The sequence below is a fragment of the Corvus cornix genome, chromosome 1A (genome assembly GCF_000738735.6).
Source record: "Corvus cornix cornix isolate S_Up_H32 chromosome 1A, ASM73873v5, whole genome shotgun sequence".
Taxonomy (NCBI): Eukaryota; Metazoa; Chordata; class Aves; order Passeriformes; family Corvidae; genus Corvus; species Corvus cornix.
The window spans coordinates 11,963,354-11,991,022 of NC_047057.1; the positions used below are offsets into that span (position 1 = coordinate 11,963,354).

Sequence of the window (27,669 nt, forward strand, 5' to 3'; positions counted from 1 at the left end):
GCACACATTCCTGCTCCCCTCAGCTCCAGTGCAAGTATTCCACCACCACGGAATGGAGCAGGGAAGAGCTGTTTGCAGTCAGGAGCTGATTTCAGCTTATCTGTGGCAGTTAACAGTACACAACAAACTGCTTTTAACACTCACGGCCGAGATGTGCCCAGCTATATTAATTTGTATTCAACATTAAGGAATTTGTTGGGACTAAGTCCTGGATCCAGGAGTAGGGCTAACAAGTCATGTAGACTTAGTAAGGAACAATTTCTCCTGGAGTTTCATGGTCTTACTCCTTGTGGATCAAGCTGCAAAATCCAGGCTTGAGCCTTTGGCTATTCCTGCCTTAAGAACAATGTTTTTACTCACTGTATTTTTTAATATTTTTTCAGTGATCATATGAAGAGACATTACCAGGCATAGTTTTGTAAAAGAAGTATTCACGAAGAGTTTCCTTATAAATATGAAATATTTGGCATGTTATAATTTTGGGGCATATTGTGTTTTTGGCTGTTACTGTTTTGTCTCTTTTTGATAAAGTACCAAACCCAGTAATAAATAGCCCAATATATATGGTTAAATGCCCATTAAAGAAAATCAATAATAATTCACAAAGAGCTGTATTTTCACTTGTCCATACAGAGATTTGTCTAAGATACTTATTTAGGAAGAAAGAGGGGGTTCAAAACTATTTTCAAGCTGTTGGCAAATGTTGAGTCAGTTAGGGTCCAGTCCCAGAGCACTGAGCTTACCATAGAAGCTATAGCTATCCTCTTTACACCAAAGGGAGAGGAGTGTTTCAGCATTCAGAGTTCAGCCTGGAAGTGCCAATTCTATCAGCAGTGCTGGGAAAACCTTCTGAAATTGCATGGGAGTAACTCAAACCTTCAAGCAGGTTAGTGGTTCTCCATCATGTCACTTCAGACCTGGATATAATTAATTTTTAAGGCCAAGGATGGCAGGGCCTTGGAGCAGGCTAAGACTGAATCATTGGCATGAAAGTCCTTGTACTGAGGAACTGTCACAAGTTATTTACACCGACACATAAACTTGTCTTGCAAAGTCTGACTATTCTTCATATCAATTAAATAGAATTATGGAGTTTCAGTTATCTCTAAGATACCTATTAGGCAGTCATATGGTAAGAGATTTTAATGCAGTGGACTGAAGCTTGAAAAATGAAAAACACTGTAGTTTCCTATCAGTCCCTTAAGTAATTTCCTGTAGGCACCATTTTATGTCATAAAAACCCCAGATAAATTAATTTTTTCTCAACATAGTGGAAAATCTCTAAAAAATCTTGAGCTGTTTTGTTTCTCTTCTGCTCAAAGACTTTACTAGCTATGCTATTTTTGATGTCACTACAGTTCACTTTTTCCTTAGGAATTGCACAGACAGCTGTGTAGGCTGGGAGCAAGGTAGGGATGATGCAAAATTTCAAACAAATTCCCATATAATCTACCATAAACTGTTGATCCCTACTATACACTGAAGTAGAAAATATAAATCTGTATTCTTTCCTGTTTGCTACTATGTACTAATAAAGCTAGAGAAGTGATAGTAAATCAACAGTGATCTTACCTTTGGCAATAAATTTAAATGAAAACTGGATGTACACTGTATTAGTGCAGTCTAGATCTCTTGAAACAAGCATTCTCAGTCCTTCCTGCAAACACAGAATATAAAATATGAATAGCAGTTCCCTTCCCATTATCGAAGATATTCTGTAGCTTATTGTTACCTGGATATTGTCTGCTACTGACTGCTGGTGGCAGCAAGAGAGGAAGTTCTCTGTACCACACCTTTTCCCAGGCAGAAGATGGGGACAGTGACAGCCTTGGCAAAGGGAGCCAAGATCTGGCAGAGGCACAGCAACATGAACAGGTACAGACACAGCTCACCGAGTTTGTGCTCTGAATTGCTGGGCTGTGATTGGATCTGCAAACACCAATCTAGACATTGAGTCCAAGCTACTACACTCATTTTTTGTGCAAACTGTCCAGTGGCCAAGCACCCTAATTTCCAGGCACGTACAGTCCTCTCTAGGAGTTCTTTTTTGTAGCTCAAAATAAATTTTGTACAAATGTCCTCTTCTGGGGCAACCTGTTGACTGGTAAGGAAAGGGAGCAGACAGGAAAACCCATAGGGACCCCTGAGTCCCTGTCCGTCTCTACAGATGAGCTTGCTCTTGTGGGTCCTTGGGCCAGAGCCAGTCCCTGTTCTGCACAGGTTTGACAAACCTCCTCTCAGAGCTTCCCTCTTTCTCAGATCCATTCCCCCAGGGGAACAAGCAATGCAAATTTTAGACAACTCACATCTCGTGATTTGGGATTTAAATAATCTAAAGAGGTTGACCTGGAGTTAAGGTTTTGCAAATAAATATTTAAAGGATTGATTTATACACCAAACATTATTTAACTTCTCTTTTTGGGGGCACCTGAGTTCACAGCGTCAAATGAAGACTTGTGCGAGCTGAGAATTTGCATGCTTGTGAACAAAAGTCTTTTTATTATGCATTTTGTTAAGAACTGAAAAATTCAGAAAATATATTTCCTGGCCTTTTGAAATCTGCAGTCAACAAAAAAAGGTCTTTAAAGAGCTAGAAAGCATCAAAAGGATAGAATTGAGTAAAATACAGGCAAACTACATAAACATTGATTACACAGACTATAGCCCTGACTAATTTGTATTATTCAAAATACTAAAAAGACAATCAGGCGACTTCAAGATGATTGCAATATGTACCATATTTCCAAATAGCTCACTTCAAGAATCTCAATGTAGAGTTTCATTCCTTTCCTTTGGTGGTCAAGGAGGAGTTTATACCGCAAATGGAAGTAATACACAACAAAGAGATGAAACTCATTCGTTCATAAAAAAAACAACTGTGAAAAAACATGGTGCATGTTTAGGAAAAGACAAGAAAAATGAAAATGTCAAATTCTAGCCAAAAGACTTCAATGTAAGCATATGGAGCTAACAAGAGAAAATTTACTTTCTATTTTTAACTACTGGTTTTCATTCATTTTTTTCAATGTAAGCAATCTCTGACCCCTTTGAAAATGAGAGCTGTTCCAGACTTGATGGTATCACCATTCAGGTTTCCCCTCTCAGCACCGTAGACTTCAGGCCAAAGGTCTGGATGCAAGTTACCATTGAAATCGTCCTTCAGGACAGATGGCAGAGGAAGGACAGGGACACAGTATGGACCTCCAAAGCCTCTGTCACACCTAGCAACACATTGGGAAGAAAAGGCATTATCCATCTGGCCTGGATAAAACACATCCTTTCCATGAAGCAGCTTAAGCCGTTTTCTACTCACATGCAATGACCTGAATCACAGATGCCGTGCCCTGAGCACATCCAGGGGCACCCTGTAGCCAGTACCACATTATCTATAGCCCAAGAATCAACTCCAGAAGCATAGTTGTACTGAATCCATCTGAACCGTGTTCTGGGAGAGCTATTAAAAACAGAGGAAATGTATTTCAGGATTCAAAATTCTGCTCCATAAAGTGCTAAATAATAAAGAAAATCCCACGGATGTCACAAGACAAGCATATTAATAAGCATGGCCCCCTTATTTCAAAAAGCTTCATGTTCTAGTTGAAACTGGAAGTTTAAATTTCTCAGGTTAGTCTTTTAGGCAAAATTCCACCATATTCTAAAGGAAGGTGCTCAAAGTGATAATCAAGAAAGAACATTGCTGAGACACTTGCTGATCAGCAAAGTGGTAGAGCAGAAATTAGTACTTCCATTAGCATTTGACAGCTCCATGTGTTGCTAGCAGAGTGGAAACAATAAAATTGCTTCAGTAAAGTAAGTAATGAAAGTTCATTTATGTTAAGTGTTGTGTAAAGAGAAAAACAATGGTTATATATGTTCATATATATATATAAAAATGTATGAATATATATGTACAAACATGCAGATGCATACACACTGCTGTCACTGCTGACTCCCTTGTTATCCTCAAATGAGGAAAGTATTTTGGAAAAAAAAACCTCTTTGGAAGATGATGTATGGCCCTCTGGAATGAACTGTGGAATTAGAAACCAAGATGTGAACCCCAGGCCCAGTTCATTTAATCTATCTCCATTTTTACCATTGCATTTTCTGGGTGATGAAATGGACAGAGGTAATGTGTAGGGTGCTGTGAAGAATTACAGAACTACTCAGAACAATGGTAAGCAGTGTCATCATGCCCTGTCATTCCTAAACTAGAGCATGGTTTTCTTTAGTGAGATGGATGCCAGCACATCTGCCACATCCATTTACAGCCATGTGATAACCTGAGGATGTCAGCAGAACTCTCCTCCCGGTCAAAAGGGTGGAGGTGGCACGTCCAATGACGTGTTCCGACTTACTGAATGCTGTGACTGACACGCCTAAATGTTGGATGACAACTTATGTGCAATAACAGAAAACGCTACTGCAGGAAAGGATGGGACAGGGTATTTATTCTTGCTTCCTATTGCATAAATGTTAGAAAAGCTGGTTTAGCATTCTTGTTTTAACTGTCATAAATTATAGGCAAGACTCGAGAATTTGCTCATCAAAGTTGTTACTTCCTTAATTCCCTACAGTTCACATTATAGCTGATGAAATATTTTGAAGTGAAATTTAAAATTCTGGTGGCGTGACAACACACATTTAAAAATTTAAAAGACATGCAGAACATTCCCAAGCCGGGGGATGTTTGATCAAATTAGATCAGCAAAACCTTTGTCATGCTAAACAGACAGAAGAGCAGCACTCACTTGGTTGAGGGTGGGAGGTAGACAGTAACTCTCTTCCAGTTTTGGAATCTTTCTGAAGTGTAGATGGAGCTCTCGGTGTACTGCTGACAGCCAATTGTTGGGGGGACACACTCCTCTGTCACCAGGTGCCAGTCTCTCCCATTGTTTAGGGAATACTGCAGGTGAACACTGTGGGAATTGCTGTATGGCTTGCTGCAACCCATGCTCATCTCAAACTGCAAGAATGTGGAGGCTGATACGTGGAAATCCCAAGTCTCAGCATAACGAGGTTTTCCTAAGAAAAGAGAGAAAAACAACAACAACAAAGTGTACCTTCAGCATATGCTTTCAGTAATATCATTCAAATTTGTTACCTCTATCTTCACCTTTTTCCAGCCTTCTCTTCCCTGCAGATTACTAAATACCTGGATTTGTCTATACCTCCCATCTTGTAAAACTTGATCTATGTGTAATTGATAGAATAGACTCGTAGAAAATGTAGCAGTTTGATGACACATACCAATGTTTTCACTGAACATCAGAGCTGTATCCATAGACAGGCAGTCAATGTCCACTTGACCTCCTTGTATTCTGTACCAGCTTGCTTGTAAATCCACAGTTCCATCAAATTTATCCTGGAAGCCGGTCTGAGAGCTGTCATTCATCCCTATAAGCACATCATCCAAAGCCCACTGAGCTGAATGCTTCCCTACAAAAACCAGAACAGACAGGTTAGTGGAGTCCCTGTAAGTTGTTTTTTCTGCTCATATGCTGTGTTCACTCAGGGAGCAGTGCTCAATCACATAGACTGAGTGCTGTTAAACAAGACTAAAACATTGCTCAAGGATGCACCTGGACTCTAGAGTATGTTTCTACTACAGATAAACACAGGTATTTCCCTCTTCATTTCTTTAGCTTCAGTGCCTTTGCCATCATATGCTCTCCCTCTGTTTGGACGAGACACTCCCTGAGCCCCTAGATTGGAGATTTTCATTTTATGGGTCACAACCTTCCTGCCAATCCCCACAGCTGAATTGGAAAGGCCTCAGTCTAATTCCCAAAATAGCTTTTGTATGAAAGCGAATAGAACATGAAGGAAAATGCTGAAGGCTCTGCATATAGATAATATCTAGAGAACAGCTGTTCTCCTTCCCAGAAATCTTTCTCCTCTTGCTCTCCAGCCTACAGGCATTTCACTTTCATCATCATCTCCAGCCCATTTCCACAGCCTTCATTTCAATTCACCTTTCTACTGGCATGCTGAAAAGAACATCTTACTGCATGATTACTGCCCTCACAGGAGAGGAAGGAAAGCCTTTACAATAAATTGGGAGCTTGCAGCAATGTGCCAGGAGTTTTGCCTTGCCACCATGAGGGTCATGGCTGATAGGGCCACTCTGCGCTGAGGAATGGCAGACAGAAGATAGTCCATGAAGGAACTAACATCTTTGAGAGAAGTGGTTGTCACCTGTATGTGCTGGTGTGGAAGGTGATATTTCAACCTCCAGTCATAAAACTTTGCTTTTACTGGAAGCCACAGGGCTGCCATCAGGTGGTCTTAAGAGTGATCACCCTCAGCAGGGACAGATGTCATCCAGATGCCAACAAGGCAAGTACAGGGAGCAATAGGTTGGACATTGCACCACTCACCAATGCAAATGATCATCACAGAATGATGGTCTGTGGTGCTCCAGTTGTTGCTCAGCACTTTTTACTAAAGGAACTGTCATCTTAACTAAATCACATCCCTCTTGTCTTGTCTATTCTCTTACGGAGTGAGGACAATTAAGTCCAGCACATACAAGAAAATGTATGAATACAATCGGCCATCAAAATGATAAATGATGTCTAAGAAGCTGCTTACCATAATTACCTGAATGTAAGCTATGTGCTTTGCTCCCCAAGGAATTGCTGTTGAAATGTACTTTGCTATATTTCTGAATATTGCCTTATATTTCTTGCAGATCCAGGAGCTGCTGCTTTGTGCAAAGGTAAGACATTTAATCAGGACACTTTTAGTAGTGGTAATGTGCTCCCATGAGAGGTGGGAACTCTCACAGTGGCTGTAGGAATCAGTCAGCACTAGGGTTTTACTTTCAGCTGAGGATGTGGGAAGTGGTTGAGTGGTTTTGCAGGTGCAGGGGAGCTGGGCTCTGGGACACCAGAAATGGTGGGAGGAGAGGGTCCTGCTTTGGAGTGTGGAGATATTAAAATAGTGAGATGGGAGCCACCAGGTAGAAAAAATGAGATAAAGAGTGTAAGCCATTTGGCATCCCAGGTCACTCTATACTCAGGTAAAAACTCTAATCTTACTGATTTTATTTTATTTTATTTTATTTTATATTCTTTTCCCCTCCCCCTGTTATCACAGCATCTTTGATTTAAACTTAGCTCTTAAACTATTTTACTCTTAAGCCCACTTTTCAGCTTGATGCTATAAAAAAAAAATCATCCCCATAGTGTGACTCAGGAAAGCCCAAATATGTTCTTACAACACCCAACTGTTTAAAATACCGTGTTTTTCACGAGCTGAGGTCTCTGCACAACATGTCTATACCGAGTAGCACTGACGTGGGTTGCACAAAGCTGCTGAATGAGTTTTTAGGATGGCCTTGCTTACCATGTTGTGGCTGCCACCAGCGGAAGGCGGTGGCAGGGGTCTTGGCCTCGCGGGGTAAGTCTATGGAAACAACCTGGGGCTCCAGGTAGGACATGAAGTCCAGCTCTCGCAGCAAACTCCAGGTGATCCCATTGTCATTTGTGTATTGTACAACAAGCCCTGTATTTAAAATTAAGAAAAGCAGTTAGTGGGCTGTGCAGAGCAAAGAGGTGGCAGTTCACCCTGTACTCAGGAACTGCCAACTCCCATCCTGTGCACAGGCCCTTTGACATCTGCCCTACCCTTTAGGCATCTCCTGGTCCAGAAGCATTTTGTGGAGAAAGTCCTACTGCAAATGTTACATGGGTCAGCAGTTGCCACATGAGATCTTGACTGTCTTCATCGAACTCAAAGGATCAATTTTTTTACACTCTCAGGGAAACTAATGATCATACCACAGAAATGATAGGAATAAAGTGATTTTTCTTTACACAGTATTTAGTTCATGTTGGATATCCTTGCAGTTCATGTGGAAGACTAAGTTATAATTCTGATAGCTGGGATCACAGTGTTCCTGCTATGTATGCAAGCTCACAGCATTCTTGGAAATTAATTATCATAATATTTAGACAATTTAAGATAGTCTTTGTATCCTACACACAGTATGGCAAATACTAGGACACAACAGAAGCCCAGCAGAGCTCATCAAAGGGGATAATACAAGAAAGAAGCCCCTGTGTATATTTCTTCTCTTAAAACTCTTTTATATTGGAGTATGTTCAAAGATAATTGAATTTTCTTGTGTCTTATACTGATGCAAATGAGAGGAAAATCAAACCCTTGGTGTAATCCATGCTGCAAGATGACAGCTTTCCTCACTGAGTGAGTCAATGTAAATGCCAAAGGAAACAGTCCACTGACACTAAATGATTTATACTGAGAGGAAAATTAAATCTTCTCACCTATCACATCAGTGGTCTGTCTTCATGCAACCAGACCACTTTACATGGGAATCTGCTCCCAAAATGCTGAACCTTCTCAAACACAAGCATCAGTCCTCCACCCCAGTAACTTTAAGCATGTGGGTCAAATAAAAGGAGATATCTGGGAGAGATGAATTTATTCAGACTAAATAAATTTTCAGCTGCAGCTTTATAATTTTGCATTTTGGGTAAATCATGCATGAGCTTGGTTTGGAAGGCAATTTTTTATTAGACCCACTGGTGTAGTTGAGAAGATGAGCAAGTTTTCAGGCACATAACTCTTCTTCAGGTCAAAAATGGAGTTATCATGAACTGGAATTTAATTCCTTTTATTTCAGACCTAATGAAAAGTCCTGTGTAAATTGTAAATTTACCTGTTTTCCAACACTATCAAGTAGTCTAATAAAAGCTATTACACCTTGCCTTGTGAATGTTGTCTTTCTTAGACCGTCACAGCTTTAACAGTTACTCCTACAGATGGATCGCCATTATGTTTGGTGTAACTAATTACAAATAATAACATCAATCAAAAGTAAATAGCTTTCTGCAACATTTATGAAAACTGAGGAGGTAATTGATTTATGTTAAAATAAAAATCTTTTTGATTTTGTATAGGCAGCAAAAGGCAAAAACACTGCAGAAGATGCAAAATGAAAAAGGGTTATTATAAAGAAAAGGGGCTTTACCTTCATTCCTGGCTCTTGGTCTACTGCAGGAGTTACCAACAGTCTTGCTTCCAAGTTGTACATAAAATTGAACCAGCCTTTTAAAAAAACACAGGATAGAAAAGAAGTGTAATCATCTTCTGATACCACAAGATCAGTCAGGATAATTTGCCCCTCTTAACTAATGGCATTTTCAGTTAGGTCATTATTCCAGGCTTATTGATTAGGGAATATTCATAGAGAAATCAAACGTGAGCATGGTAAATCGTGAAGGACCCAAGACAGAAGAAAGTGATGTGGTTTATTAATCCCGTGCCTAATAAATGTGGTTTTCAGTGAGTAGCAGAATTTAGCAGTTCCATCTCACACAAGAGGTGCAAAATCTACAAAGCAGGCAAAGCTGTTTCTTACATCAGATCTTACCTTGGCCTCTTGTAACTGGAAATTAGGTGAAGCTTTAAAATACAGCATTAGACTTGTAATAAAATTTTTATATCCTCCTAAACCACCAATCCTTTTTAGACCCTTAAATTCTTGATGTAAACAATTTTCAGTGAAATGAGTTCACTGAAGATTTTGTGAAGTAGGCCCTTTGATTTTGAACCTATACATTATGATTTCATTGAATATTTTCTTGTTCTCACATCATGAAATGGTGAAAAAAAGTTCCTGGTCTGCTTTTCTTGCAACCTGTCCTGTAGTCAGTGCTTTTATAACTTCCCTACCTTCTCTTATCCCTTTCTACTGTAAACCATGGCAACCGTTGCATCTGAGTCTCTGCATGAACATTTTTCCGTGTCTTCAATTTTTCACAAAACTACTTCCTGCAATCCTTCTGATGCCACAAAACTCCTTGAGACAGGATTTCTGGTTTTATTGACAGAACTCTGGATTAGTCTGGAACATCCCTGTTTAGCTGTATTTGAATTAAGTATTATTCCATCGTTCTGCTCCAAAATACTGTTAATTTTTTTCCCCCAATCTGCAGCCATGCCATAGTATCCCTGCTGAGCTTGTGTTTATTATTGTGACTCTGTGGTTTTAGAGTAGTTTATATTTCCTCTTAGATACACACTATTGTGCAATTTAACAACAATTAATTTCAATTAATGTCCTGCTGCTCACTCACCAAATTTCACTGCATGTCTCAGGCATCCATCTGAGTCTTACTGGGTCATAACTAAGGTAAAGAGCATTGAGATGACTGAGAATGCCACCACCCCCTAATCTGCACATTCTTCACAGGTTGTCTCCATTGCATACCCAAAACAGCACCTGAGCAGAGTGGAGAACATGGACTCACAACCCCAGGATGAGCTTTTGCATGCTCCTCCTTGCTTCCTGGCCAGTTTTTAAATTAGGATGATAGAAAATCAGGCTTCATTAATTCTATTGCATGTAGATAACTTCTTTATTTAAAATATAAATATTGAGGTGCATTTTTGCCACTCAAATAATTTCCCACAAGGATAACTCTTTTTGCTTTAGAGGATTTGGTCCTAATTTGTAGTAATTTTGGTAAAATCACAGACAAGCTACATGACTACAGCCAGAGCCAGTAAAATGCAGACAGGATTCCAATTTCCCTCATCCATCGTTACATACACAATATCATAATTCTGATTCTAAATCCAGCCACGTTCCAGTTTTGTTATCAAAATCTACTGTCTGACATGTTTTGTATATCCATCGCGTCTAGGACAAGCCAGAATATCCTCATCAATCTCATTGCTAAGATAACCCCACAGATAGCTCAAGACTAGTCAGGCTCACAGTACTACACACCATTTAGCCAGGTAAGTTCTATTTGTTTGCTGCAGCTCTGCTGTTGGAGAAGTATTCAGGCAATGAAACTCTACACAGAAGCCTCAGAGGTGAATAGATTTACAGTCCTGTGATGAAATTCTTTTATTCTTGCCAAGTGTCAAGATCGTTAAAAAGCAAAACCAAAGACCAAGAAACCCTTTTTGCAGAGGGGTGAATCAGCCCATCTGATCTCTAAGTGTCTGACCTAGAACAGCTCCCTGGGATGGTTGCACAGTCATTAGCAATGGAGCCTGTAAAGCAGATGGGAGCTAGGTCAGCTAACAAGCCAGATGTCACCACTTGGAACAAAAAAATATATATATATCCATGGTTTGTTTCTAGCTGCCAGGTAGGAACTGTGTGCAAATGCTCCCACTGTACAGATAGTCAAGAGTCTCACAGGCCATCAAAGTGGGAGGCAGGAGCTTATCAGCAACCAAAATGCATCCATGAATTACATTGTCAGTCAGAAGGATGGAAATACTGCTGGTGAAATTGTGCCTTTGGTGTGTTGGGCCACGCAATACAGAAGGGATGGAGAGACTCCAGGGGATTTCTGAAGTGTAGAGCAAAAAAAAAAATCGTCTGGGTGAAATAACTTTGACACTTACAGCTCCCTTAGCGCTACATGACATTCTCCTAATATCTGGGGTGTAGTCAATCATATAAAGGAATAAGGAGGCAATAGGACAAACAAAGCTAAGATTATGATATCACTTAATGTATAAACTAAAATTTGAGTGGTTGTTTATGGTCATTGGCTCCCAGGGACAAGCTTTAGTTTGAAGTGCCCTGAGTGTGACACCTGGGTGTGGCAGTGCCCTGTTGGGCCGCTCCCCTGGGCAGCACCACACACCTCAGGCTGGCAAATCTCAACCCCTTTGGAGCACAGCAAACCAGGGACACCAAGCCCCCATGGACCACATTCTGCTAGGAAGAGAAGGGTGAAAGAGAAAAGAGTCTTTGTACTTCAAAAAAAGAAAAAAAATTCTGTACATTCCTTACATCAAATTTACATTTTACATTCAAAAAGCTGTAACTGGTGGTAGGGAATATGCATAGGTAGATCTGCAGGAATTCAGAATGAAAATAAAAATTTAGTGTCTTGCAATATTTTTCAAGTTTTCAGTCAGGCTTTTCCATGCATGATTTAACAAAACAAAAGGTCTGGGAAAACACTATTAACCTGAAAAATAAGCAGCTTAAAAATCTACTGAAGGAGTTTCAGCCTTCCTATTCACAACCCTCAATCCACATATCTGACAGTATGTCTTTCAAGGCATATTTTCCTGCTGTTTACTCAGTCACCAAAACCTCCCAACCAAAAAACCCTTGCAAAAATAAAAGAGAACTGTGCAGGGGCTAAGATGACCCCTAATAAGATAACTGAATTCTATGCAAGGCATTATTGAATGCAAAAAGTAATACCAAAATCGGAAAAAGTACTTCCCTTTAATCTCCCCTTTCAAGTGACATTAATTTTAGCTCCAATAATGAAAAAAATTTCTAGGCTGAGGAATTATTTTCTTTTTAGCGTATGGGCCTTTCAGTTAACCCTTCACACTCTCACAAACTTAGTGTGCCCTTGCTTCTAGAGAAAAAGACCCAGTTAATGTTATAGATGGCCTCAAACATTTAAGTAGGATGCATCTGTTCAGGGCAAGATGTCTGAGGCTGAATATCTGAGTTATACACGGCCAACCCAGGCTGCCTTACAACTAATGAAAGAAAGAAATACGTGTTTCCAGAAGAAAAAACACTGGCCTTTGCTAGCCGCTATTTCAGGATGAGTTGTGTTGCCCTTTTGAAGCTGTTCTCTCCTCTGAACTCAAAAGCAGCCTGGGGTAATTGCTGTAATCTAAGTCCATGTTCTGGTTAAGCAGCATCTGGTGGCTACTACCTTTGAGCACACACTGAAGAAAGCAAAAAGTCCACATTAGTCCCATTTGGGTTTGAGATGACCACTATGTTCAGTCTAGCAAACAGCCCAGGGATGTGGCTTCGAGCTTGAACTGTTCAAGGGAGTTAATCTGCTCACTGTGATGCTTACAAAACAAATAAAGTACTGATTTATTTTGACATAACAATCAGTTCCAGCAGGAGAGCAGGTCACATTGTGAGCATGTGGTCAGAATAGAGATCTTAGTTGCTCTTACGAAGCGTCTCTCTGGCCATTTATGTTTCTGAGGCAGTTTTAAGACACCAGATAACCATATTCTTGTGCAAAAGAGAAGCAGTGGTATATTAAAAATATCAAGAAAGAGCATTGCTCAGAATTTTGAAACTTCTTTTGGCTTTTAAAATGGTTCAAACTTTACAAAAATGGAAAGCTATAAATATGAATATCTGGGATAAAAAGTGGTATTCAAAGTAATATTAAAACTAAAGGAAATACTTCTCTTTATAAAAATATTTCTCCATGAAAGAAGGAATAACACAAAAATACTGTTTTGAATGTAGACTTTTAATGAAGTAGTCTAGACTACTTCCAATATAATGCTTCCCAGGATTAATAACACAAGATTTGAAGACAGTGGAATAGAAGTGCTTGCATCTTCCCAGAGTTCCAGGGCAAACATGTACTTGTCCAAAGCATATTTGTCAAACAATTAATTAGTTTAATTAATAACTAATTTACATAATTATGTAACTATGACACATATTTGTCAGACACACAAGGGACAGAATAAAGGCAGGTGGTGCAGTGCTGTGCAGTGCCAGGGAGCAGCTGAGGATGTCCCCAAACCCACAGCCCCCACACTGCCCTACAGAGCCCTGCTCGCCTGAGCTGGAGAGTGATCACAGCAACCAGGCCAGTCTTTGCTGAGTGATTGCATAAATTCAGTAATGGAGCAAATCATGGCATTACTTACTCTGAGAGCAGTATTTGTCAGGAGAAATATATTTTATTAAGCTAACTGCCAAAATTGTAGGGTGCTCAAGGTTTCAGGTGCCTAATCTCTCATGAGACTGGACGAAGCAGCAGCAAACTCCAAGCTAAACAGTGGTTAGAATTAACAGCCCTTTGTTCATCCTAATTACATTAATCAGCTAGGCAATTTGAGAGAAGAGGATAATTGCTACCAATGGAGCAGGATTCAGTAGCAGCAGGGAGAGAGGTGAAGGCTTGTTAGCCTCTTGGCTACGCAGAAACAATTCCCATTCCATTCCTTAACACTTCTGACAAGTGGAGTATTTCACAACATCTGGCAAATAAACAACAGCTCCTTGCTATGCCATCGTCATGCCTGCAATTCAACACAGCCAGGGGAAAAGGAGCTTTTCTCTCCAGCTAAGACTCTCAGGCAGAGTCTTAGGTTTTGTGCATTCTCAAGGCCATGTCTTCTGCCTTAGAATACAATGCAAACTATCTTCTCAGAAGGATAGAGAGTTAATATTTTATGTTATTTTATGCTGCTATTCCACTGTTTCTAACCTAAGTATTCTCTTTCAAAAAAAGGAAATATTACACCAGAATGAACAAAAAAAGTAGAGTTCTCGTACAGGTTATGATTACCAGAAAAAAACATTTCCTGCCTTCTCATATCCACCCTTGCAGCAGGGCAGAACAGAGAACTTGAGTACACAGGCAACTGTAAGCAGCAGCGCTGAGCACTGACCTGATATTTGTGGTGTCCAGGGGAACAGTCCTTGCCTCCCTTTTGCCAGGTCCATTGAAGTACAGGGATTTTCCATCGCTGAGCACACCACAGCCTGTCCCAACCTGACCTCCTGTTATCTTGTACCAGAGAGGGCTTAGCTTCCTCTCAAACCTGTCGAACATCTCACTGTGATTAGGCACGTTAGACACACAGGTTCCATGTGATGCTTCAAGAAAAAAAAAGAGGGAGATCCTTTGGTGAAACTGCTGGACAGAATAAGGGTCAGATACAGTACACTGGCACATGGTTCAGTTGCATCCGTATGTGACAAAGCACCAGGATTTTCTAAGAAAATGTCCCGATGACTGGGTTGTACCTTTTTAAAGCCACTTTACAATTCTGTAGCAAGAATAAGCTCTCTTCCTCTAAACTCTAAGATGGCTTATTTCACTAGTTGAAAAATACTCACTCTTTATGTTGATAAGGCACTTTTTTTGCAAGCAGAAAAATATTATCCTTTTATTTAATTTTAGAAAAATGGAACAAAAGGTGTTAGCTTACTGCTTTGTTGGTTGAGGGTTGAAAAGAGTGCAGTGTGCAACTGGTTGTGTCAATCATTTTTCTTTCACAGGGTTTGCATTTTGGGTTTTTTTCTATTTCAGAATAAAAGCCCCTGAAACCACAAGTGAGCAGAATTTTCCACAGAAGGGCCTGTCAGAACATATGTTCCCTCCTGGTCCCGTGCCATCTGATGGCCAGGGGACTCAAAAATGGCAACGATTTTTTTGAAGACGATCCAAAGGCTTTTAAGCAGACTTTTCAGTTTATAATATTTTATTTTGTTTTCTCTTTTATTTCTAGTCCCTTCCCATTCATACAGATGGTGATGTTCAAAGATTGTGGTTGCCAGAAACATCAACGGTGTCCGCTGCCTTCAGCTGCTCTGCTTTGCCTGCGCTGAATTTTATTTAACAAAACAAAAAAGATTCCTGTTGGCAGCCCACGCAATATATGTCATCGTGTATTTTTCTAGAATATTGGAGAGGAAAACAAGAGGCCAGATTTACAGCTTTAACTCAGCCAGTGCTTGCTGTAATCCCACCTGAAGAGGGTTGTCTTACCCGTGTAGCCCAGGTCACAGAAGCAGACCCCTGAGATGCAGTCCCCGTGGCCGCTGCAGTAGCTGGGGCAAGGCTCAGAGATGTAGACGCCGTCCAAGCCGAAAGGAGGCACGCTCTTGTGGGAGCTGCTCTCCTGGATCCAGCGGAATCGAGTCTTACTGCAGAGAAAAAACAATGGTATTACTACTCCCAGCTTCAACAGCTACTACTCCTTGCTTAAGATTAAAAGGACCTTTTCCTAAACTAGCCACTTGCAAATAGGATGCCTGTATTTCTGTCATCCTACATTTTGTGTTACATTGCTTCAGGATATTTCTTCCAGACCTTTTGGCTGCATTTTGACTTCCTCTGTTTCTCTGGCCCGTATCCATCAGTGTGATGCAAAGAACAAATACATGGTTTTATCACTAGATGTGACTTTGAAGATGCTTTTTACTACTTAGTTCAACCTGAACTGCTAATTAAATGTTAAAATCCCTCAACTCCATTTCTTACAATACTTTTGAAAGCAACTCAGTAGTAGCAGCAGTGCAGAGTTTATTACAGGATTGCACACTTTTGAGTAAAAGAACTTTAAGCTAGTTGATTACAAGAAAAAAAGCCACTTTCTAAATGGAATGGCAAAGAACATGTCTTACATGCTGAAACCAGTCTGACCCATCAATCCCAAAGCTAAACATCCTGATAGTGAGGTGGAGATGTGGTAGACCTGGTAAAACACGGATGAAGGAACAAACAAGTGATATTACTGATAATTTATCTAAGGCTGCTGAGCTGACACAGCTCGCCCAGAGACATGATTGACAGTCAATCACTTCCTACTATAAAAGCCTAGCCCAAATTTTAATGGCAGGGTCTTCTGACATACCCTTTCTTGGAGTGGGTGGAGATTCCTCCCTTGGGTGGGGATGCCCCTCAAGGTTAATCCTCAAGGCTGAGCAAGAAATTTGCCCATGATCATTGTATGGGTGAGTAACATCAATCTCTACTTAATAATTGTTTTTGCTAGCTTCAATACAATTACTTTAATACAATTGCTTCAATGTTGCTTCATAGTGCACTACATTATAATAGTTGCTATAACTCCAATACTGTGTAGCAAATAATTCTGATTAAGATCTTCTTGCCTAATTGTTACCATAATAAATAAAAATATTTCTATAAATAGATCTAGTTTGCCATTCTTAGCCTGCAGAACAAAGCTGTGTAGGGGTTCAGTTATACCTGTATAATCCTTTGGACCTAAACCATTAACAAAGTCTGGGGCTAAGATTGGATCCAGCTGCACCCAGGCTCCTCTCTGAAAAGGAGTTTAGAAAGCACTGGGATCCTTTCTTGACCTCATGAATCATTGGGAGGGCTTCTTTAGTAAACTTTGTCTGAAGCTCCCACTCTGCCCACAACTCTGACCCACTGGATAGGAGACTTGTTGAAGAAGAAATATTTTGGATATTAATTTCCAGTCTTTAACTTTTAGCTGAATAATTTTACAGGCGCTACAGAGAGGGGAACAGATTTAAAATCTCACTGCCAATATAATGGATTTACTAAGATCCTCCTTGCTACTCTGCCCAAAATGTAATAATCCTTTTGCTCTTTCCTTTTTGCTGTGCACTGGGATTTGGTAGGTAGGTGATCATCGTGCTCATGCTCTGTACCAAATAATGAAATGGGATGCTCTCTGGTTGACCCACGAACCATGATTTCCTAAGCGACCCACAACAAACTCAGTTCTCAACATGCCAAGACACTCATTGCAGTCACAATACTTACATTTTTAATGTATTAGCATGAGCTTCTTATTCCTGATCACATTACTGAACATAATGCCAAACAGATTGCTGCTATTGATTCTGCCCTGCTTGTTTTGGGTAAATCAAATCAGCTGGTGTCAGATCTGTGCAATTTGGCACCTGCCTTTATTGGCTAATTACTGAAGAAAAGACAAACTTGTTATAGTACACACTGCTATTTCAAGTCCTTGAGGCAGAGGCACTGGCTCCCCTGATACAAAATAAGCCACACACTCAAATGGGATTGAGGATGTGGAGCCCGTGGCAGGACGATGTGTCAGAAAACCAGAGGCAGCACTAGAGAAGCTGCCTGGGAAGAAAGATGCAGGAGGCAGGGGGACATGGCCAGGGGCCTGGTGGGATGGTTGTGCTGGCAGCACTTGGTGCATCCAGCAAATCAGATTGGGGTGTTTTACTGCTGGAGTAAGACAGAGTAAGGGGAGCGAGAAACTTCAGCCAAAACCAGATAAGATGGAGAAAAGCCTCCTGATTTCAAGGTTTACTTGTGTCTTCCACCATCTGATGTTTTCTCATTTGTATCAATCCTATGCTGAGGTTGTGCTTGCAAGCTACCATTCTTCCCTCCTTTGCCTCTGGCTGTCCCGGCTGCCTTCAGTGACACAGCACGTTATGCATCAGCTCAAATACCTTGCTAAGATTTCTTTGCCCAGTGGTAACTGGAATTAATCCTGTTCAAATGGCTTATTTAATTCACGTGACTTATTACTCTCTTGCTGGTGCCTCTGACCTAACTGATATGGATAAAGGCAATGAAGGGATTGATGTCAAATTAAAATGTGCTGGGTTTCTCACTGCTTTGTAATTTAATTATTTATTATAGACCAATCTGACACCTTTAAAATGGAAAATTCTTGCTGCTTTGGGCAGCACAGTATATTTTTCCCAGATCTGCCGTATTTTAACACTGCTTTTATTCTAATGTACCATTCTAGAAGCAGCTATATCAGCTAATCCATGGGTCCCACTGGCATCAGTGGTTTACAATGCACAGTACCTGGCTGCAAGTGACCTGGGGATAACAATAGTAATTCTTGTCCAGTCCTCAAAGTCTCCGGTGTGGTACACGGAGGGCTCGCTGAGCTCACGGGAGCTCCCCTCGCAGCCCTTCGTGCCCGGGGATGTGGGGTAGCAGCCCTCCTTCACCAGCGACCAGAAGAGCCCAGCATCGTGTGAGTACTGCAGCAGAACAGGGGCAGAGCTGCTGTACTGGTTGGTGCAACCAATGTTCAGCTGCAAAAAAGCAGAGAGTCAGAAATTATATGAAAAACCTGCACTGTTATTAGTATTTATTGGCTGCAAACCACCTTCGATTGTTTGTGTTGGGAGGCTTAATGTTCTGGGCACTTGCACTGAACCCTGCTGGCAGACAGTGACTGATGCTTGGAGTCTGTTTCTTACATTTATATGACATTTCTCAGTAAATATTCCCACTATCCCTTCAATAAGGTTCATTGCTGAGTTCAGCAGACAAAAAGGTGCAAAGAACTGTCCAAGGGTCCCTGTGCATAGTAAGCCCCAAACAGCAAACACTGTGCAGGCACCTGCATGCCCAGGAGTGGAAAGAGCTGTATCCTCTGGGATCCATCCCATCTGCAGCCCAGTGTGCCCCAGTGTGCCCAGAGGATCAGCCTGACTCCCAGGTTAGACCTAACACAGCCTTGTCAGTGGCCTTGCAGGAATGATGTCTGGAAGTTGGCACTGCAGTTTGGGCCCCCAGAATAGAGTAAGATTGGATTAAGTAGAAAAATGCATATTAAAACATGAAATGAGAATGCAACCAAAATCAACTGCTGATTTGAAATTTCAGTTTCATTTTTCAAGCTATCAGAAAAATATTAGTTTCCACTATTTTATTGTAGAAATTCTACTTGAGCTGTAGAATGTAAAATGTAAAACAAAATCATTCATGTAAAATGAAATAATTCTGACAAATTACTGTCTTTGAGCTTATCAATGCAAAATTATTCCAGTCTGCTATTTAAAATGGAAATTTCACACACTCACAAAAGCATGCAAATAGGACTAACACATTTATGTGCAGGCTGAAAAGCTTTCCAAAAAAGTAGAAATTCAGTCCTGAAATAATAGACTTTATTAGGAAGAACTCACTGTTCTGTGACACATTCTTACGTTTTGTATAGTTATGTTACATTGTCAAGTGTTTCAGTGATGGAAGGTATATGAAACATTTTTAAGTATTGATTTTTTTTAACCTAGACAATTTTTAATTGCTGTTGATCATCAAACCTAGAGAACGAAGACTTAATTGCTGAAGTACAGGAAGGTGGTGAAGAGGCAAAAAGCATCTTTTCCAGGCTAAATGGTATTTATACATTGAGATATCCTTGGGTTGTAGACAGTTTAAAGTATAAAACTCACAAGGAAATTGTACTGAAGTCCCTCAGTTTGTATAGCACTTTATTAGCATATCTTTTAGTTGAAATTAGATTATTTTACAAATCCCAGTATTTCTAATGAACTTTCCTATTTATAGAACTGTGGGAATTATATTTGAAAAGCTGCCTGTAAACATCTGATCTCTTTAATAATTCCACTTGTAAATTATTCAGTGTCTGTATCCACCAATTATGTAAGGACGATGTATTTGTGGGGAGCTCATTAAAATTGCATTGCAACCAACTTCCAGAATTCACCAATGGGATTTCATTATAAACTCAATAAAATTTTGATTAGGGTTCAGAAACAAGAGCTTGTCAAAGCAAATACACTTTCTTTGGAGCCCATATTCTGACGTATTGTCAGACCACTGAAATTTTTGTAAGCTCTTTAAAGAAGAAAATGCTAATTGGAGCCTATATTCATTGACACAACAAAAGTAAATTATATGAAAAACCCACACTGGAGTACAGAGCAGCTTGTAAGTCCTTAAATAGTTTAAAATACAAAAAATGTACCCAAACCACATTGGAGATTTTGTACGCTCAGAGCCCCAGACGGGATAAATCCTTTTTCACTCAACAGTGCAGTAGCACTTCCTAGTGCTGACTTGAGTATAATGACAGTCACTTCAGCCCACTTCTGAAATGTGCTGAAGAACGAAAAGCTCTAAAACTTCTCCAGAGGGGTAAAAATGCTTTCCTGCACCAAGGTTTTGGCTATTCTTCCAGAAAGCAGGATGGCATTTTATGCTGTATGAGTTAGTTTGAACTGTGGCCCCAGTGGCATCTTGCAAGTATTGGCTAAGGGCAGTTTTACTGATATTCTTGCACAGATTTATGTTTAAGGAATACCTTGAACTGCAAGACGTATCCAGGCTTCAGAGTTAAATCTCGAGTCACTGCAAACCGGTCTCCATCTGATTTACCGAAGAGCATGGCAGAGGGGGTGGCAGAGCAGAAACTTTCATTTTTGGTCATCCCTTCATTGGCCAGCATTAACCACACACTCATCTGATTCATAGGGTAATCAAATGCTGGCTTTTCATAAAAGTTCTGTTAGAAATGAAAATGAAAGCCAGAGGTATTATCACCTTGCAGTGTGGCTTCAGAATAATTCCCAAAATTATTGAACTTTCAAATTTTGCAATTTTTATTTTCTGTAATTAAAAAAAAAAATAATTTCCAAAATTTCAGTCTTGACTTTTTGTGGAGACACATCATTACATTCTCTGTCACAAAGATTAGGAGTCTGATGATTCTGTGAAAAGACCCAGGTTATTCCCACACAGAGAGGCAGCTGCAAACACTACAGCTCTTTAAATAGAACCAGTATTTTCAATGAAAATTATATTCAAACAAGTCTCCTAACAGGATAGTTCCTGTTTTGTGGGGATGCCCACAGCCTGCTCTTGCTTATTACCTGTGGTAAGGTGGGATTAACAACAGGAATGATGTGCTTCTGCTTCTCTGACAAAATGATGATGTCGTCGATGGCCCACTGATCGTACCCTTCCCCTGAGAACACCGGCTGCCACCAGCGAAACCTGGTGCAAGGTGTCTTGGCTGCAGCCGGCAGCTCCAGATAGACAAACCTGAGAAAGAGAAATTGAGCAGAACTTCAGAGAACACCGTCTGTAGAGAAAGGTATCACTCAACAGGGAAAAGAGGCAGGAAAGCCAGCATCTATCTTACACGTACAAGTCCTCAGTAATTTGTGTGTCCAGAGAAGGGCAGCGGAGCTGGGGAAGGGTGTAAGAGAGTAATTCATATGAGGTGCAGCTGAGGAAATTGGGGGTTGTTTAGTCTGGAGAAAAGGAGGCTCAGCAGAGACCTTACTGCTCTCTACAACTGCCTGAAATGAGGTTGTAGTAAGACGGGGATCAGCCTCTTCTCCCAGGCAACCAGCGACATGAGTACATTGCCTCAAACTCTGCCAGGGGAGGTTCGGGTTGGACAACAGGCAGAATTTCTCTACTGAAAGGGTGGTTGGGCATTGGGGCTTCCCGTGCTGCCCAGGGAGCTGGAGGAGTCACTATCCCTGGAAGTGTTCAAAAAACAACTGGATATGGCAGTTAGTGCTGTAATTTACTTGATATGGTGATGTTGGGTCAAAGGTTGTATTTCATGACCTTGGAGGTCTTTTCTTAATGATTATGTGATTCTGTTATTCTATTTTTCCATATATCTAGATTATACACTACATATCAAGAAGCCTTCTTCATCCTTCTTGTCTGTGGAGAATGTAAACTCTTTAAGACAATGTCTAGTTTTTATGCTCTATTACTTATATTGCCAAGCACAATAAGGAACTGATTTGAGCTCTCTAGCTTTGAATTAAACTGTTCAGCTGATCCATGTTCAGCAAGTCTTAATGTTTCTCTGATGCCAGGAAGTAATAGTGACATATGCTAGCAAAATTAATTTCTTATTCTCTTCTGGTGATTGGTCCTATTTGCAGACAAAAGCATCCTTCTAGTACAAAGCAATAGATTACGTAGCAGTTTTCTTTGGGTAAAAATATTTCAGCCCTCCTATACAGATCTTTGTAAAAGAACTTCAGGTCTCCTCAGTTTGCTTTATGTTCAATTTAAAAAACACCTTACAAAAATGATGTTAAATAAACGTTCAAGTTTCAAGCCTAATCATACTTATGTCAAAAAGTATAAGAATTAGTTACTTGCCCAGTCCTATTTCAGACACGTTACATATATGCATTTATACATACAATCCTTTTGTAACTCTTTCTTTATATCATATGTTTTTTTGTACCATGGACTCTGCTTCACTTGCCAGTTAGGCATAGAAAGGAGAAGGAATTGTCCTTTTCCAGAGAATTCCTAGATTTATAACTGAAGAATAATGAATTGGAAAATAAGATCTGGACCACATTTGAAGTAATAGAAAAATAAATGTGCATAGCTATGTTCAGTAAGGACCATCACTCTTCAATGCTCAGGAGGGCAAATGTTTTCTCTAAAAATGTATTGTATAGTCTGGTGATGAAGCTTTCACAATTTAGCTTCTTTGTTGGGTGTGTCCTGTAATTTTGACCAAGTAGAGACTAAAGCACTCACCTAGTAGTTGAGGGAAAGGGGGTACCTGTATTTTGTCTGGATTTTAGCAAGGCTTTTGATACACAGCATCTTTACGGACAAGTTGTCCACCTGTGGGATGAGCGAGTTCACAATGTGCTGGGTGAAGGCCTGGCTGAAGGGCAGAATCCAAAGGGTTGTAGTGAATGGGGTCACATCTGCCTGGTGACTGGTCACCAGCAGTGTTCCTCTCGTTCAATCCTAGGGCAGTCCTGTTCAAGGTACCCATCAATAATCTGGATGCAGGAGTTGAGTCCACCCTTTTGCTGATGATACAAACTGGGAGGTGCTTTGGCTCTCTTGAGGATCAAGAGTTCTTGCAGAGGAATCTTGACAGATTGGAGCATGGGGATTGATTCATGAGATAAAATTTAACAAGTGGAAATGTTGATTCTGTACCTAAGATGGAGTAACGCTGAGCACAGTTGCAGATCCCTTCCACCTGAAATAGTTCTGTTCTGTTCTGTTCTATTCTATTCTATTCTATTCTATTCTATTCTATTTTCTATTCTATTCAAAATTCAAGAGTTTTATACTTCCAAGTGCCTAGATTACCTCTAGAAAAGAACAGCCTGCCAAGTTACAGAAGTCCTTCTGAAAGCATTGTTCATTGCAATGCAAAATGACAAGATGAGAAGACAAAATAATTTGTACGTTGAAAGACATGGACTACAGGTAATAGAAATCATGTTAGCACCTCTGCAGACAAATAAAATTTAAATTTTCACTGACAAGGTATCTGACAGCATATTTGAATGGTTGAACATGATTTCTTCTCCTCCTTAAATATTTATTTAAAGGAGCTTTTGCTTCATATGACATTAATACATGTTCATTAGATCTGAAACCAGAGTCAGAGGAAATGGAAGATTTCTACACCTCTTTTGGGTAAGTTCTGTATATGCTTGCTATTTTTTTGCAGATATTAGCATTTTAGGCATGTTTCACATAGGAGGTGATAGGGAATTTTATATTTTACTTCAGATTTTAAGGCCCACTTTCATTACATTTTTCATTCCTAGTGACAGGAGTTTACTATGCCAGCCAGAAAAAGTTTCTATATAATGATGACTTTTAAGCATTATAACTTTAAATTACTATTCATGATTTCATAAGTTGAGAAATAGATTTTTTTAAAGCTGATGCCATATGTATTAATTATTTTAGACCAAAATTCTACCTGGGTTTGCTGAAGTCAGAGAAATACATTTCTGCTAGTAGTTGCCAGTTGATCCCGCCGTTATTGCTGTACTGCAGCAGCACACCTTCTTCTCTGCTGTCAGGTTTGTTGCACGAGGAAGTCTCTCCTCCAATCTGGATGTAAAACTGTACAAAATCCACCCACGTTGTGTCCAAATCCCAGCTTACCAACTGTCTTTTTCCAGCCTACAATACAAAGAACAGAGGGACAATAATAATTTTAATTATGACACCTTCACAAAGAATAGGCATATTTAAAGTCTGTCACAGATGAATATTGCACATAAAACTACACAACACTGACTTTTGTATCAACCTCGCTTTTTTGGTCTTTCAATTATTCTGCTTGGCCATCCTTTACATCACCCTGATTTGTCCCACAAGAATTTTTATTATTAGATTTCAACACACAATGCAACTTCACTTTCCCAAGCACAATTTCCACATAACTATTTCATCTCATTCCTTCAAGGTCCCAAGTACTTTCAGAAGACAAAGAGCAGGTGCTGGATATCCTGAATCAACCAGGGATAAATTTTTAAGTATTCAGCTTTTTATTGACAGTGCATAGAGCAGTAAAAGGCCATTTCTCTAGTCTTACTTCCCTGGTCAAATCTTGCACTGTATGATGTTACCTAATCACCTCAAATCAGCTCCTGTAATACCTTGCTTGAAGCCTATCTCCCACACAGGAACCGGGGAGTGGAATTTTCAGCTGGATAAGATTTTTTCCTACACAAAACTATACTCTTTTCCTAGTAAGCATTGTAAATCAGGAGTCTCTCAACTAAAACCTGTGGATTTGGTTTCAAGTTTACCTAGGCATAGCTGAGAGAAACAAATAGACTTGTAAGATTTCGTAAACAACTTTTCCAATAATGTTTTTGAGTTTAGCAGGTCAATGTGGTCGCTCTGTGTGTGTTGGCAAAGGAAGACAGAGCATATTCATCTAGAAAAAAGCTTTAAGGTTTAAGAGCCTTTTATTGTAATCAAAATTATCCCATACCCATCTTCCCTTTGTGCCCTGGTGCTTAAGGCTGAACTTGTGGACTTGCACATCAACAAGCCTACAAGATGCTGATATGGGATATGAAGCTGCCTGTGACAAGGAGGACACAGGATGAGAGCAGTGTTCCCAGAGAGGTGACCTGCATGCCCTGCATCTGGCACAACCCTGCCCCAGCAGAGCATCGTGCTGCCACAAGGTTTTATAGGTAGGGCAAAGCCATGCTGGGGAGAGGATGCAGGGATCATATTTCTGCATTTATTAATGTAGCTGGAATCTAGCACCACCCCCCAAAATGGAGCAGGACTGTCATCGTGCCTACTGTTTCTAATTCCCTTAAATAACCATGTGTTTCTGTCCGTCTCCAAGCATAAAAAAGTATAAAAAAGGGAAACCAGGGCTAAGTTATGACTCGTATAATTTAAGTAATGTTTATGTTCTTCTCTCTCACTTGTACGTTTATGATCCTTATGACAAATTTCAAAAAAAACTTGAGATAGGCAAAGTGATGTGATCTAGCCGGACACAAGTAACAAGATTTATGAGCTGAGATTGAAAATATCATCTGTGATTTTTAATAAGGTGATAGATCAATTTAAATCCCATTCCATTCATCACCTCTTTCTACTTTCTACACAGTTGGGGGTAAACCCAGCATAGATAGATGTCTATTGCTTTCTTTCTTAGAACATTTTGCTTTGCTGGTGTAACAGCCTGGGTTCTGAGCTCATTTGTAGACCCTACCAAATAGGCCACCTCACACTGTGAGACTGATTTCTGGAAGCTGAATACATGGGGGTCTGAAGCTTGGTCGGTAAAACCTGTGAAGAATCCTTTGACTCACAAAAAGCTCATACGGGATACAGCCATACTGTTTCAGTCTTAAATTGTGCCTGTTGTTGTTGTTTGTTTATTTGGTTGTTTATTCCCAGCTGAGACTGGAATTCCCTCTTGGATGGTGCCCTGAGAGTGAGATAAGTCAGCCTTGGATGCAGCCCTGAGCTTCCTGGCACAGCCCCATGTGGCTAATGCTGGCCAAGGTGACGCTGATAATCTCTGGGTAGTTTGCTTTCACAGCTTCATTTGGAGACCCACTGGAATTTGAAACTATCACCATCAAATCAAGTCAGTAATGGGTAATAAGGATGCAAACACCCTTGCTGTCCCATGGGCAGGTGTGTCCTGGCTGGCTGGGGGCACCCAGCATAATGACCTGCAGTGGGCCAAGCTCTGGCTCTAAAACCATTAAAGGTGGGTTTTCCATATCTACACCCCACAGCAGCTCTGCCTGCCAAAGGGGTAGAACAGAACCAGGTTAATTGAGAAAGGGCATGAGTGACATAAAGCCTCAGAGGAATTGCAGGGGCTAATTGAAAGAGCTCTGAATTGTGAACACACCTGCAATTGATTAAAATGAGTTGTAAAACAAAAGATAGAGGGTTGTCAGAACAAAGCCAACATTAATTCTGGCAGCAGTAATTGATTATGGCAGCAAACATTAGACATTCAAATAAAAAGTGTCTGTTTGAGCAAATGAAAAGAAATGTGAATATGAGTTCCCCAAAACAATACAGAACTGTTTGGCAATTATAAAAATATTTTTTTATTACCTACCAGCATTAGACGCCTTGAGAAAGATCTAAACAGAAATTAAATAAACCACCTTCTGTTGACAGCACACAGACTGCTGCTACTCAAGAAATGAGTGATAACCTAACACTTAGAGATCAATAGAAAGAAGCCAAGAATTTCTAAATGAGTTTTTCACTCCTCCTTAGCAGGAATCAGAAGAAAGATCATAGCAGGTTAATTCTAATTTAGCAAACTACTTTTGAGAAACTTGGCATAAGGAACCAAGCCAGAAGGAAAAACATCTAACAGGGAAGACAATTATATAAAAAAAATCCAATTATCACAATTAGCTAGTTATACTGATTGGTCTGTTATGAAATTTTCAGTGCAGAGCTCTATTTCCAGGGGAGCTGGATGTGAGACTATGTAGGAATGCTGAAAATTATTTCATGGGTTAGATTTTTGTAATGAGGTAAACAACGCACAATTACACAGCGTTGCATATTGGGTTATTCTTCTGGGACTAATCTGGCTCTCATGACAGCAGTGGCAGTTTGATCAAACCTTTAAAAGAGAAGCACATAGCTGCATTTATACTCTTCCTTTCAATTAAGAACAAAACAAATCTTAGGACTAGACGTGAGGAGCAACAATACAAAAATAAATCTATGATTACAATGCATAATCTTACGTCTGGTCATAAAGATCTCTTTTTATTTTAGCTATAATTGCTACTAATTATCAGAATTCCCTATATCTCTTTCCCGTTCTATTATTTTTTGTCTGCAAAGTATGCAAGTTATACAAAAGAATATTCTCCTTCAGGTGAACCATTTTCTAACAGCCTGAAAGGATGTTTTCTTTCACTAGTTTTGTTCCTGTGACATCAAATTAAGCTTCTTGCCCCCTGGAAAGCCAACCTTTCCCCATCTCTTACCCAGGACAGTACAGAAGAAACAAATGGGAGCTGCTGGATGATGAGAACTGAGTCTTAAAAAAGAAAATGTACAAGTAAGACATTGTGAACGTACACACTTCCCAGCACTCTGGCAATTTACTGCCTTTCACTACAGCTGCTGT

The 27,669-nt window shown here is 40.0% G+C and overlaps 1 protein-coding gene across 2 annotated transcripts in view; it reads right to left on the reverse strand.

Moving 5' to 3' along the window:
• RELN (reelin) overlaps window positions 1-27,669 on the reverse strand; it is a 274,888-nt gene that overhangs the window by 47,361 nt on the left and 199,858 nt on the right. For both annotated transcript variants that reach the window (XM_039570742.1, XM_039570743.1), the window contains exons 25-37: window positions 23,992-24,197; window positions 21,140-21,311; window positions 20,572-20,772; window positions 18,315-18,550; window positions 15,507-15,664; window positions 14,404-14,611; window positions 8,999-9,075; window positions 7,351-7,509; window positions 5,251-5,439; window positions 4,752-5,025; window positions 3,314-3,454; window positions 3,044-3,221; window positions 1,573-1,657 (exon numbers count right to left, since the gene is read on the reverse strand). In XM_039570742.1, coding sequence (XP_039426676.1) covers window positions 1,573-1,657; window positions 3,044-3,221; window positions 3,314-3,454; window positions 4,752-5,025; window positions 5,251-5,439; window positions 7,351-7,509; window positions 8,999-9,075; window positions 14,404-14,611; window positions 15,507-15,664; window positions 18,315-18,550; window positions 20,572-20,772; window positions 21,140-21,311; window positions 23,992-24,197 — 2,284 coding nt within the window. The remainder of the gene's footprint in view (window positions 1-1,572; window positions 1,658-3,043; window positions 3,222-3,313; window positions 3,455-4,751; window positions 5,026-5,250; window positions 5,440-7,350; window positions 7,510-8,998; window positions 9,076-14,403; window positions 14,612-15,506; window positions 15,665-18,314; window positions 18,551-20,571; window positions 20,773-21,139; window positions 21,312-23,991; window positions 24,198-27,669) is intronic.